Raw genomic sequence first — 14,542 nt, forward strand, 5'->3', positions numbered from 1 at the left:
TACAGCACTTGCTTAAGGCTGTAAAAAAGTTCCCATTTTTTTCTCAAGAACTCATGAGAGATGCTGTGACCATTCATACAAAAATAGTCAGGTGCACCAGAATCAACTGCTAAACAACTAATATGGGACAAGCATTTATGTACAGAAACTTAATGCTGAGAAAAACCCCTGGTGGTTCAAAGCTCTTCTTAGACCAGTTAATAACCCTCTACTTCTCACTGTATACAGGTATTCGATCTAAATTAGATGTTATCTGCTCTCTCTTTGGAGAACCGTGGGTGTAAGAACAATTTTGTTGGGAAATCTCACTTTACTGAGCCATTCACATTTGTTGCACATTGAGATTTAACTTCAAGGAAGAAGACAAACGTCCCAGACAGAGGCATGAGGAGGCTCCAGGATTGAGCCTCGGATGACTTGAGACTCTGTACATCCTAGGGAAGGGCCAAAGGCTGGAGCAGGAGGACCAATGAGCTTCCCAGAAAGGAATTCAACCTGCAATGGAGGATGAGAAAGCAGGATATATCCCAGGCACTGGAGAAGGGGGGCACATGTGTGAGAAAGACACATTTCCTGCCCTGCAGTCTCAAAGACCTTAGAAGCACAAGGCAGCGCTATGTTGAAACAAGGGCTCAGCGTGGAGCACAGTGCTGGGGGAGGAGAGTCTCTGCCATTCACCAGTGTGGCCTCGGTGGACCGGCACATATCAGCTTCGAGGAGGACTGCTTGTCCAAGCAGGCAGTGCCAGCCTCCATGCACACCAGCTTCGGCATCTGGAAGCGGCCTGGAGGGCAGCAGGGCAGCATCGCAGCACAAAGGCACCCTCAGGGAGGGCGTGCCGGGGTGGGAGGTGGACCCACGGTTTTGTGGGCAGCAGAAAATAGTACCCTTGGCAAGGACACCATTTCCCAGACAGAAAAGTCCACCTCTGGAGCCCACGCTCTCTCCTCAGACAGGCAAGCTACTTACAAGAGGGAGCTTTTAGCAAAGCCAATGTCTAGAAATTCTTTTTATCCCTTATTACTACAAATCTTAAACCTCAAAAGTTTGTTTCTGGTTAAGAAAAGCCGTAAAAACAGCAAGACTTCGGCATTTAGGGATTTAATATAATGGGTCTAAGTTTTTCACAAGCAACCCTGAAATTCAATTTTTCGTGGTAATTTATAAATTTTTGAGACACAAATGTGAACTGCGGGTGTTCTGCAGAAGCAGGCAAGGCTAGCTGGCTGTCCAGCCTCTACATTTCAACACAACTTCGCTGTAATTCCCCCTTCTTCTTAGGAAGGTGCTGCACTAGAAAGCCCCTTCCTTGTGAGAATGACAGTCCTTTCACTACAGAGATGGTGACAGTGAATAAAGCGTTAAATTATCCATGTGGCTGTCTCTGCCTTGTTGATAACTACCCCAAGTTACAGAAATAAACGTTAGCACAATGATAAACCCACTCACCCAATATCCTTCTCAGACTGACAACTCATCTTGGAATTACATTTGGCAAAGATTACATTAAGTTTCCTTCTTTTTCAAACAAGTACGTTGTTTAAAACAACTCAGTTCTAAATGTAACTAGAAACTGTTCTACTCATATCAAAAAGGAAATGTCTTTCTGGATTAATAACACAACCAACCACCTAACAGCTTTATCTTAAAGCCCATTTATCCTCCTGTGTGTCAGTGTGGAAACTTGGACGCAAGAGATCCCAGAATAGGTGCTCGGCTAGGTACTGGCCTACTTATTTTAGTGGGAATTAAATTTAATGAATGGACATAAGGAGTCATTATTCTCTCTCCATAAAAGACACTTACCTTTCCTCTTTAGTAATTTTATCAATGAAGAACTTTTTAATTCATCTATTTTTACTGTTCATCAGCAATTCTATTCAAATAGTTTGTCACCAATAGTAGGTTTCTAAGCAAAGGAAATATAGATTCGTTCTCACAAATCTTTTATTATGTGAACAAACAAAAATAACTGAATGCATCATTTGAAGCCCCTCTTCAGGAGCCAGACTCTTTCAAGTGGGCACATTGGTAAGCTTTTCACCATGCTCTGTGCCTCCGAGAAGCATATCCTCCTCTCTGCCATTAAAAAAAAGGAAAGAGATTAGAGACTAAACTGAGGTCAACACGTTTTCGAGCCACAGTAGTTCATCTCGACTGACTATCCCTCTAACACTCAAATTCTACCCAGACCTGTCAACTTTCTTTCCTTGAACTGAATACCACTTTTGTGCCAGTTATTCTAAACCCAAAATAAAATCAGGTAAAGTGAAGTATCCAAATAAAATTAACGTTACCCTAATGAAACAGGGCAACTTTATCGAAGTCACAGAGAGCAAGGGCTTGCCTGTTTTGAATGCCTGCCCGAACACTGCACATCACTGATGCTCCATCAGTACTAACGCCAATTCACATGCATCTGCTTCTCGTGGCCCTTGAGCAACTACTTTTTCCTTTCTTCCTCTTTACACTCAGAGGATATATGGGCTCCCTACTCATCTTTGTTCTTGTTAAAGGAAATGGGCAGAGTGATGGTAAAACTCTTCTTTCACAGGCCACTTTCAGCAAAGCCCTGGGAATTGTTATCTTACTGTTACTCCATTTTTGTAATATTTCCTAGAGCAAAAAAACTATAATCATAATCATAATAATTTCATTTGGGGGTTTACAGAGATACCCTCATGAATAAGCAGACAATATGCCTACATTAGCAGTGCTGCCAGGGACTCGGAAGGACGAGAAAGCCAGAATTGCTCGGCGGCTCAGCGGCTCGGCGGGAGTAGCACAGGTACGCAGCCCAAGCAGAGGAGGGAAGAATTATCTTGAAACGAGCGAGAGACAAGAGATGCCAAAGACGAACGCACATTCTTCACACTTTCACTCTCCTGAAACACCACACCAGACCACAAGCGTGTTTGCCTTGGAGTGCTACACTTACCAAGCATTTCAACGCCTATCTCACCATGTTTCCTTCTCTTTTTGCCCATTCTTTTCTTAGTTCTGACTGAGATGTTTTCTTAGTGTGAGTGGGCTGATGTTGAAAAGATTCCAAGTAAATTTCCAAAGAGAATTTAAAATCTCAGAAGATGCTGTTTTGGCTCAGAAAAGAGGAAACCATGATGGCAGACCATGGGAGATCCATCCCCTTTCCACACACAGGCCAAATATCTAAGCATCAAAAAAAAAGTTGGAAAATAATACCAAATTGGAAATGAGAGAAAGGAGTTACTGATGCCCAAGTGTAGAATTTGATTCTCCAACAACAGATCACTGACCTTGGAAAAAAAGAAAAGAATGAGAATGTCTGTACAAAGAGCTGTGTATGCATATATATATATATATATATATGTGTCACACGCAATATTAGGACATGACATAATGTCACTGTACCACTCAGCATGTCCTATCATTTGCTTAGTATAAGATTTCTTTCCATCATCTAAATGAGAATTTATGGGCTGAGGTAATAAATAAGATATTTCAGGGCTTTGATGAGAAGTTCAAATGAAGATGCTAATCCTTATCAAAATATGTGTATTGAACTTTCACTGATATATGAAACTACTAAGCTTTTGTCTTATTGGAGCCTTTTAACAGTGGACTTGGTTGAAACTAAAAATGAAACATCTCCTTTTTAAACAAACAAATGAAAAATGAAATGAAAAAATTACCTCACCCCAAAATGAAAAAGTATCTTTACAAATATATTATGAAGAGGTGGGAAAAATACAAGATAAGCCTTTAGCATTCTGTAGTACCAGAAAGTAAGGAAGTATTCAAAAAATTAAAAAATGGGGGCATTTCCAAGGGACACAGGAGACAAACGAGCTCCCAGCAGTCCAAGTGGGAACAATTTAATACATAAAATAAAAAACAAAGAACTGAATTATACTCATAGTACAAAATAAATATCCAAGAGATCTATATACCAGTCTCCTTAAGTATTTGATATTTCCATGCTAATGTAAAAGGTAACAATTTTTAGTTTTATTTGCAACTGTGTTTTCCTAATTTAATTTTATATAGTAACTTTGTATCCAGTGACAGTGATAAGTCCAGTGACATTATTAATTCATTAAGTGCATCTGTAGTTTATTTTGTTCAGATGTACAGAATCATATCATCTGCTAATGATAATTTTATTACTTCCTTTACAATTCTTATATTTGTATTTCTTTTTCTTGCCTTATTGCGTTGGTTATGACTGCTTACACAAGGCTAAATAGAAGTGATGATTTTGGATATCTCTGCTTCACAATCCATGCAAATATTTTTAAATATTTCACCATTAACTATGATTCTTTTAAAAGAAACTCTTTATCAGAAAAATGAAGTTTCCTATTATTTCCAGTTTGTTGAGAACTTTATCATACTTGAGTATAGAATTTTATCAAACACTTTTACTTCATTTATTGAGATAGTCAATATGGGTTTACTTTCATTCTGTTACTGTGATAAATTACATTGATTTTCAAATTTTATATCAACTTTCATTACTGGAATAAATTTAACTTTATTATAATTATCATTACATATGACAGAATTCATTACTTATTTTATCTTTGTCTAAACAAGTTCTTTGAAGACAGTGTTTTATACTACTTTGCATTTTTCTGTATTATTCATAATGCTGTAATAATATTATAATTGTATTTATAAAATTGTATACATTTGTGGGAAGGCAAAGACTTGCTCTGATCATTGTATATTCTCTATTATTTGGTTTTGTTTTGCTTTTTTGGGGGGAGAGGTAATTAGGTTTATTTACTTATTTATTTTGATGGAGGTACTGGGGATTGAATCCAGGACCTCGTGCATGCTGAGCATTCACTCTACCACTGAGCTGTACTCTCCCCTCCCTTATTCTCTGCTATTTGGAACACAGTATACATCATATAAATGCTTTTTGAATGGAAGTCCTCAAAATCTCCTAACAAAGTGCCTTTCACATAAAAGACACTCTCAGTAAATATCTGTTGGTGATGAGTGTGTCCATTAGTGCTTTTTTTTATTTCAATGAGTCCCATCTTCTCAACTTAAGTCTTCTCAACCTGTAATAGACATAACAATTTATTGGCAGGAGCACAATTACAGCTCAATTCAGAAAAAGAGTATGTTCAAAAGGTTCACTCTCTACTCTAGAGGATAAAAAAAATATTTATCATCCAATGGCCGTGACGTCCAGTCCCATGATACCCAGTCAGGTAGTTCAGCTTGGGCACACTTCATACCTTAGGCATCAGTGAGATTTTTCCAACGTACATAAGTCTATCTGGGAAAGTTTGCCATGTTCTTCATTCTTCCTCATAAGCCCTGCTTAAGGGCTTGATTTGTGATTTCAGAAACTCGGCTCTTTTTTCTCTATTTCTGAGAAAAATTTAAATGTACAATTTTAGTAAAAAGGTCTGTCTCTTCATAACGACTGTTTAGCAGTTAAACTGTACCTCATCATTCATGTTGTGCTCTAAACTCTCACGGTACAATCTACGCAGGTATGAGTTTGAGGCAATTCAGTAAGTAAATGCCCCCAATATACACACTTGAAGCAACATTTCTGGGTTGCTATTTTACTGCACATTCTACCTCTGCCTAACTATACCATCTATCAGTCAATTCAGTACAAGAACTCAACATGTTATAGCTACTGCCTTGTCCCAGAAGTTCAAAAGATTCATCAGATTTCTTGACCTTTGGAGCTAAAATAGAACTGAAAACTGTTACATACATTTAAACCTGAGATAGATACATAAGTCTGTAAGAAGAAGTTAAGACTTTTAGAGAAACCAGCCAGAGGAAATTGGTAGTGGCTACAATATGGAAGAAAGGAAGAAAAAGGAATCTTAAGTCCAGGAGTCTTGAACTTCTCAAGTTATTTAAGTATGATACGTCACTGACTGTGATTATGTTAAAATAAGTCAATAAGCCACACCCAACGGAATTCAAAGAAGTCCAAGTTTCTTCAAAACAAACTGAAATGTCAACCCACAGTCTAGTAGTAGGATAAATACATGCTACCTAAAGTAATGACAAATATGATAGTGGACACAACACTGAGGTGCATTAGAACACACTCAAGAGACATCTGGACTTTTCACGTCTTGATTGATGTGTTAGAGAGCAGAGAATTCTGCCTCAGCCTAGGCTTTGCCTGTTCTGTTTATCTAATGTCACAGGAAATAATCTTGATAAATGTTAATGTTAAATGTTTGCCAGACTAAAATGATCCAGTCTTGCCCAAACACATTAAATATAGAAAAGGATATTTTCTCCTTGTTTATTTGTTTGTTTGGCTGGTTGGTTGATTGGTTGATTTTTAATGGTGCATTTTAGAGATTCATTCCCTTAGGTTGAACTCTGTCTTTTGGTGCTTTACTTATCTGCTCTGTGGGGTATAATTACTTTCACAAATCTGCTCTGTGAGACATAAATGGCATTACATAATCTGTACCTAGATCACAGTGACCACGTTCATTCCAATCCATTTATTCTTTGCTCATCATGTGAATAATTTATTCTAGGAGGCAAGTGTGCACTTGGCATTTATTTACTATTCACTGGTAACATAAACTCTATTTAAGCAGGTGCAAATTCGCACTTCAAGCGGATTTTTTTTTTTCTTTTAGTGAGGCAAGCAAGCAAGATACCAAGGCTCACTACAAGTGTGAACATTAAGGATTCTGTCTTTTACTCTTTACAAATTCTCTCCTCTGCTTTCTTTTAAATAGACTTTCTGAGCTACCATGCAGATAAATGAAATATCACTTGACTTAATCCCACCAGCACCAAGCTGGGAAGGAAAGCAGTGGCTGGGGATGGGGCAAAAAGATAGCTACCTATAAACCAGGAAGCAGACCTCACCAGACCCCACATCTGCCCATGCCTAGATATTGGACTTCCCAGCCTCCAGAACTGTGAGAAATAAATGATTATAAGCCACTCAGTCTATGGATTCTGCTAGAGCAGGCTGACCTAAGACACCTGCCACGCTGCACAGATGAGAAGCACTGAAGGAAAAATCCTTTTGTGGTACTGAGCCCCTGCCATGAGGGGACTGTGCCTTACTGCTGTACAGGCGTGGACTGTTTCCTTGAATCATCCAGCAAACCTGGGACTCCTTATGGAGGACTGTGAATGTACATCCTGGTGACCGAGTCCGGTGGCCTGTCTAACCTGAGTCCCTCTCTTAACCACACTCTGGCAAAAGCTAATTGACTAAATAGAAGAGAAATAAGACATCTCCATCTCCATAAATGGCATCAGGAAACTTCTACACACATACAACTGGCATAAAGCCAGGCAACTAAACAGAGTAGCCTCTGCAACTCTCCCAGTTTGTGGAAACAAAAGGTCAATCAAGGCATATACCCTCAAAGGACACCTAATGATAACACCATCCTCTGGGATAGCCAAACTGTATTAAACGGTGACTTTCAAAATAATCCAGCCCCAGAAAGGGCTGACAGAGCAGGGCAGGTTAGGGAGTTGAAAAAGTGGCCCCATGCAACTCTTCTTTTTAGATCATAATCCTTCACTTTTACCTAAAAAGTAAATATGGTATCCTACAGAGACTTAAGACTTCCATTGTCCGTTGCTGGTCCAAACCTGATGCTTTCTAAAGCCATAACCATTAAGAGCGGAATAGGAGGTGAAAGATTCTAAGAACCAAGGGCATTATTTGTAGCTAATAAGACAACATTCTATGTATAACCCAGAAATTTTACTTTTTTCCTGAAATTTCCAAGTAGAGGTCAAAGTCTAGAATTCATGATACAAACATAACTTCCTTGTAGCTTCTAATCATGACTTAAGAATGGAAGAATTCACTCATGTACATTTATTTCTTAATGAGTGTTCATCTTAAGTATCAACCGACCAATGACTGGAATCAAATTTAACATGGGGTGAATGTATTCCAATTCCTGATTATGCAATTCATGTCAATTTTCTCTTGTCCAACCTGGGGATCAGTCCTGTTGCCTTTAAACTAGAAAAGTGGGGATAAACTATTCTCATTTTTAGCGAACTGAGTGGAAATATATTCTCCAGATGTCACTTCACATTGTGTTATTGACTTTCAGATTAAACAATGTCTCTGAAACCTGGACACAGTCCACACACTGCCAGATTTCATTTCAGGGAATTCCGTTATTGCGATGCCTGTATACGTGCGTCATTTGAAGCCATAATTTATTTATGCCCTTAATACTAGCTTGGCTTTTAAAGCACCAGCAGAGTAACAGTAAGCTGTTTTCATGCATGTGATCTTCATCATAATTATTCATTTTGTAACATAATAAAAGTGGTAGTCATCCATTTGATTAGACAGATCAAAGGGGTCAAACTACTGTACATCACCTTTGAATTTCACAGGACACACTCATCCTAATCTCTGCAACATCTAAATCTGAAGGTGCCTGATATGTTCAGAATGTTGTCTATCATAAAGTCAACATTACATCTTCATGCTTTGTGTGGCAATAATACACTTGGTTGTATTTGTTATGCATTTTTAAATATCAAATATCTAACTAGAAATTAACATCAAACTACCTGAAACATTATAGTGTACACAACATAGGATAGATGAGCTTGAGTGCAAATAAAATTTGCATCTTAATGGAAATGTAATTTTTCACAGCACTGTCATAAATATTATTTCATTTGAAATGTCTGTAGATGTTTCAAAGGGGCAAGAGAATATCACAAAAAAATTTACTGAAAGCAAGTCCTCCTTTCCAATTAAAGCAGGTGTAAAAGAAAACTTCAGCACAGAATACATCTCATGAAATGTATTTGAAAAAGCAAATAAAAATGAATCACTGATTTAAATAACAAATGAGATGATTTTTCAAAAAATAAGTACCATGCTCTACTTTCAAGCATCTGAGTGAAGAAGAAAGCATAGATCCTTACATCCTTTCAAACAACCAGACCTCCCTTTCCTTGGTCTCAAACCCTCAGGAGACACTGAGCATCCTGTACTCATCCATAAAGGTGAGGCTGCCGTGGCCCACCCTGTATGACGTGATACTTTTAACGAAAACCTAAAAGTGAAACACCATTTAAGTATAACGTGTGCAGTGTCTGTGACTCAAGAAGACATAGTCATAGAAGGCTGCACTATCGATTTCCAGTAAAAGAATAAAGGAAATAGACCGGCTAAAAGTACAAGCTGCAAATTAATACACAGAGGGTAACTGAAATGAAGACGTAGTCTATCATCATTCCAAGGGTGGACCATCTCCCTGGTACTAAAATAATATAAAGACAACAGAAGCTAAATTACACGAAGAGGCGGATAGCCCTTCTTCAAACTAATAACCAATGGCTCCTTCGCTAATTCTGGGGCTTGCATTTTTAAGCAGATACTGCTGCCTTTCAAACAACTTGCATCCTAGAAATCTCCTTCAGTTAGTTACTTCCATGGTCTTAAAAATCTGAGACATTCATTTGCTGTTAGGAAATTGTCTCTATACACAATACTCCTGGGAAGCTAGCTGCTGCTGAAAAGCCCAGGAGAAGAGAAACGCGGATTGGGGGGGGGGGGGGCGGGGTAGGCAGATCCTTGCGGCAGTAGATGTGTGAGTTCCAGAAGTTCTCCTTATCTTTCTATCATAATTGGCAATGTGACCCAAATACAAGAAAACCTCTACATTCCATTAACAGACTCAATTTGGATTACGCAGCTCCGCGGGAAGAAACAGCATCCTCTCCTTAGCTAGCTGTGCTGCACTCTTGAGAGAATTCTCTTAGTTTCATGTTAACATTTGGTTAAGGAGATGCTGGTGGGTCAGATTTGGGAAACTGTGAAGCCACTAAACGCCGTTCTAGGAGAACTTTTTTTCTCCAGAACCGCGAGCCTTAGGGTCTCAGCCTCAGCGCCAGGAACGCTTCCGGCGAAGCACGCCTCTTTGGGAGAGGGGGTCCGCGCGAGCCGGCCCCCACCCTCTAGCGGCGGGTCCCGGGAGCTGGGCGACCTGCTTGCTCCTCCTTTCTCTGTTTCTCCTTGCAACGAGTAAATCCCTCCCTAGCTGGGACCGCCACCTGCTCATCCCAGAGGAACCGCTGCAGAAAACTCGAATGGCTCGTGCGCCGACCTAGGCTGGTCGCCAGCGACGACAACTTTACGGATTCGTTAATGTTAGTTCTGGATCAGGTAAAATAGCCCCGAAGACGCGAGCAAACGCCCCTCTAAAGCCCACTGCCGTGCAAAGCCGGCTCCTCGGAGCCACGCCGCGGCAGCTCCCCGTCTTGCTCACCCCGCAAAGGCGCCCAGGAACGCGGCGCGAACGCCCCCCGCAGCGGCGGCCCGGGGAGGTCGAGGTGTGTGGCCAGGCAGTGCCGGAAGGGAACCCCCGCCCCTCTCCTCACCGCAGCCCGGTCATCCCCGCAGGAAAGTGCCGGAGAGGCCTCGGGTGGGCGCACGCCGCGGACGCCCGCCTCCCCCAGCCCGTCCGCCCGCGGGGTCCTGGCCCCCGCCCCGGGGCTGGGGTGCGCGTACGGCAGGTGCAGGGCCGCGGCCCGGGCCGCGCTTACGTGCTCCAGCTTGTCTTTCCTCCGGAGCCAGACGCTGGCGCTGTAGTCCTGCTGCTTGACGCTGCTGTAGAAGTTCGCGCCCACTCGGGTCAGGCTCGGCGAGGGCTCCTTGGGGCGGCTTTTGAGCCTCATCTGCTCGAAGCCCTCGTGGGGGGAGGCCGAGAGCCACTCGTGCTGCCGGATCTCCATCCTGACATGACCAGGCGGCGGCCGGCGCGCAGCGGGCTCGGGATGGGCGCCCGGGAGGCCGGCCGGGGCTGAGGGAGGAGCGAGCGGGCGCGGGGCGCGGGGAGCGCGGGGAGCCGGGCGCGGCGGGGCGGGAGGAGCCGGAGGGGTGGGGAGGGAGAGGAGAGGAGGAAGGTGGGGCGGGAGGGAGGCCGCGAGCGAGGCGGAGGCGCGGGGTGCAGGCGGCTGCGGTCCCGGGCGGCCGTTCCGCACGCGGGCCCCTCGCGGCACCTACCGGCTGGCCAGACCGGGGCGGGGTGCGGCGGGAGGGGAGAGCGGGCGGTGGGCGGCGGGAGGGGCCGCGCGAGCCCGCAGGTTGGCGCAGTGAGGAGGCCGAGGGCCGTGAGTGCGGCCGCCGCCCCTCCCGGAGCGCCCAGGCGGGCGGCGGCTCCGGCGGCCGACCTGCCTTCCGCAGCCTTCCCTCAGCCGGGCTCCACGTCTCCCCCTCGCATTTTTACTTGAAAGCGAACAGCGACTGGAGAAGTGAGCGCCGTCCCCGCGCCCCCGCCCTCCCCGGCACCACCCCGCCCTTCCCCCACTCGCCGCGCCCGGCCTCTGCCTCCCTCCTCTTTTTCAAAGTTCAGTAACTTCCAGCCTCTGAAGCCCGTTTGTCACACCCCTGGGGACTCCGAGCAGAGGGTGCCCAGCAACCCCAGAAAACGGCCCCAAGGACAAGTGTCTTCTTGAGCCTGGCGCGCTTTCCTCCGAGGGTGCAGCGATGCGGACCCTCCCGGCGCAGTAGCCGGGCGGCAGCTCGCCGGACCCACCGCCCCAGCCCGCGATGGCCCCCTCGGAGCGCGGCTCCCAGCGGGCCCGCCCCCCGGGTCCTGGGCGGGCGAGTCCCCGGCGCTCGGTGCAGATGCTCTGCCTCCGCTCCGTACAGGAGGCGTCTGTGGCTCGAGCTCTGTGCACTTGCCTCTCCTCTCCGTCCGCAGGCTCCCAGGGTCAGGTTTTACTCCCCTGAGGGATTTTACATCTGCCTTCCCTCCCAGGCCCAGTCTTAAGGCAGACAGGCATGATGATTTTTTAGAAATAAGGCGGCATATGAATAATTGAACCTTAAATCTCTTAATCTCTTGCTACAGCTGAAGTCAGCATTTTTCAAAACATTATTTGGTTTTACCGAAAAGCTGAATAACGACTAATGTTAAGGATTTTTTAAGTCAATTTAAACGCTCGGGGAGCATTTGAAAGGTGAAGTGTACTGAGGATTTTAAAGGGAGTCACAGAAGGTAAACTGATCTCTCTAGTCCTCGACTGGTCTGTTTCCCAGAACTGTCCACCTTGGAGGATAGTTTCAAAGAAAGAAATTCTGGGTGAGAATTTGATGCAGTTCTATGATGGCAAGGATTGTGTCATATCTTTTTAGAGTCTCCATATGAAAAGATGGTATCGTAGTAATAGTAGTTGAAACAGAATCCTATGAGCAGTCAATTTGAGGATGAAGCCGCTACATATAAACAAGACTCACACAATTCTTGGTTGCTGGTTTACTTGGGAGCTGATTTGCATTGTATTGAATCCCAGGCTGTGGGTTATTGGTAAATCTCACAGCTATTACGTAAGACAAAGGTCATCCACCCCATTTTCCTTGTGAGGGAGGGAACTGAGACTCGAGCCTGAAATACACTTCAAAGCAAGGATTTGAACCAGGATTAAAAGGCTGTTAACACTAGGCATTCCACTGTCTTGTCTCATATTTTGCTATTACAATTTAGCTTTCACTGCTTTTACTTTTTTTAAGTAAAAACACACAATTTAAATGATTACAGTTACATATCTTTTATAATATTGATGTTAGAAAAGCCAGACTGCCCTTATGCAAAGGCTACCTCCGCTTTTTGCTCTGTAAGATTACACTGTAAGTCACGTGATATATCCAAACCTTGACAGGTGACAGATACCCAATTCAGAGTAATAATGAAGTCTTCCACTGTAGTAGAATTCAGACAAATAGTCTTCATATCAAGCCAGGTTTTCATATTGAGTAGTTTTTTTTTTTTTACAGTAACTTTTTAGGGGAAAACACTGTAGATTCTGCCATCTATGGTGTAATGAGTATAATGATAGCATATATGTTACAGGCGAACTACTCAATTGAGTATTGTAATCAATTTATAGATAATGTTTTATGATTAAAAAGGTCAAGCAAAGCTTAGATTTGTACTGTTTCATACTCAGTTTACTTAGTTTATAGTGCCAGACATTAAAATGGACTTAACAAGTTTAAATAAATATGAGTGCAGTCATGGTCACAATTTTTTAACAACCTTGAATCCCTGTCCAATTTCATTGTTTTTGATAGTAATATGAAATTTGCTGGTTGACCTTCAAAAGAGCATTTTTATGAAACTAAACTCAATTGAAACTGTTGTAGAGAAGAAAAATATTTCTGAAGGTGGCCAATAATGAGAATCTTGCCCCAAAATATCATTGAAATGTGTTAATACTATTGAATTTATAATTAATTCCCATAGCACTTTTTCCTGTACGTTTTCATAGCTCTTGTATGTTCTTAATGCAGCGTAGGTGTTACAATTATCTATCCTCCTAGTCCGTTGACTTTCTTGGGAACTGGGGCCACACTTGACCCTTTACTCTGCTAAATGGTTTTCATTTGATTTCAGTAGGCTTTGAATTTATCTAATAAATAGAGGTTAGTCATTACTATCTCAAATGATTACTATAGGAATAAAATTATAGAATACATAAGAAGACATTATATAAACTATATGCTATTGTTACTAGAACATTTAGGCACAGAAACGTTCTTTATGTTATTCTGATGATGTTATCATTTTCATTGGCAGTTGTATCACTTAATTAATCTTCATTGCTAAATTTCATGCTAAGTTGCTGGAGCTTTTGTTGATCTTAGATTTTCTAAGCCAACAATGTCCTTCTACCTCCCTATCATGTGGTTCTAGTTTTTGTCCTGGCTTTAATGATGTTATTTTTCTGGTCTTTTGTTTTTTGTTAATGGCTTTGTTACATGTAGGCAGAGAATAAATAATAGATGAAGAATTGGTTAATCTGTCACGAACCAAGACTGCCTGTCAACATGTCAACCCTAATGGATTGGTTTCAAGTTGTAAAAACTGGTAAATTGATGTACAAAGATGAACAGGGCACATTAAATATCTTTTTTTCCCTCTTTTAATATTTCTATTCTAGTTATGCTCAGGCCACTCCTGTTCTTTCCAGAAGCATTCATTTTAGCAATTGATGTGTACAAGGCCATGCAGACACAAGATAAATAAAACAAAACAAAATTTAAAATTATGTAAGCTTGATCTAGTTGGAGAATCAGGCAGGTTGAATGTTGTAACATAGCTGCAGGTGCAGGGGAACCAGGAGAAGGGTGAGCTAGGGGAAAGGTGCTGGAGAAAATGACCCAAATGGGGATCAGATTCTGAAAAGAAAATGTGGTTACACATTTAGATGATCTTAGCAGAGAGATAGAGTTTAGCTTCGCTAAACCAAACTAAGAATTTCAACTTGGCAAACATGTATTGAGTTTCCAGCTTGTACTCAGACTTGGGTAAGCATTGTGGGCATTCAAAATTCTGAGAAGTCATAAACCCTGATGTAAATGAATTTACAATCTTAAAAATAGACAGACTCTAGTGAAACTACAAATAGCATGCAATTATGATCAAATGTAGAGAAATGTCAAGAAAATAATACAAAATCAGTAGTTCCCCAGGAGGCAGCATTTTATGCTGTTGAAAAATAAACATTCCCAAAGTTTGGGGTATATAACTTGGTTTAGGAAGGCAAA

At 42.2% G+C, this 14,542-nt stretch overlaps 1 protein-coding gene across 2 annotated transcripts in view; it reads right to left on the reverse strand.

Moving 5' to 3' along the window:
- Positions 1-10,775, reverse strand: part of PLD5 (phospholipase D family member 5) — a 221,847-nt gene extending 211,072 nt beyond the window's left edge. The window contains exon 1 of one of the 2 annotated variants that reach the window (XM_072948246.1): positions 10,537-10,775. Coding sequence is in view for 1 of the 2 variants with exons in the window: in XM_006198799.4 (XP_006198861.1) it covers positions 10,537-10,725 (189 nt within the window). In the remaining variant the exon portion in view is untranslated. The remainder of the gene's footprint in view (positions 1-10,536) is intronic. The other variant, XM_006198799.4, reaches the window with a different exon arrangement.
- Between the last annotated feature and the right edge of the window lie 3,767 nt (positions 10,776-14,542).

This window comes from Vicugna pacos, chromosome 23 (genome assembly GCF_048564905.1).
Source record: "Vicugna pacos chromosome 23, VicPac4, whole genome shotgun sequence".
NCBI classification, from domain to species: Eukaryota; Metazoa; Chordata; class Mammalia; order Artiodactyla; family Camelidae; genus Vicugna; species Vicugna pacos.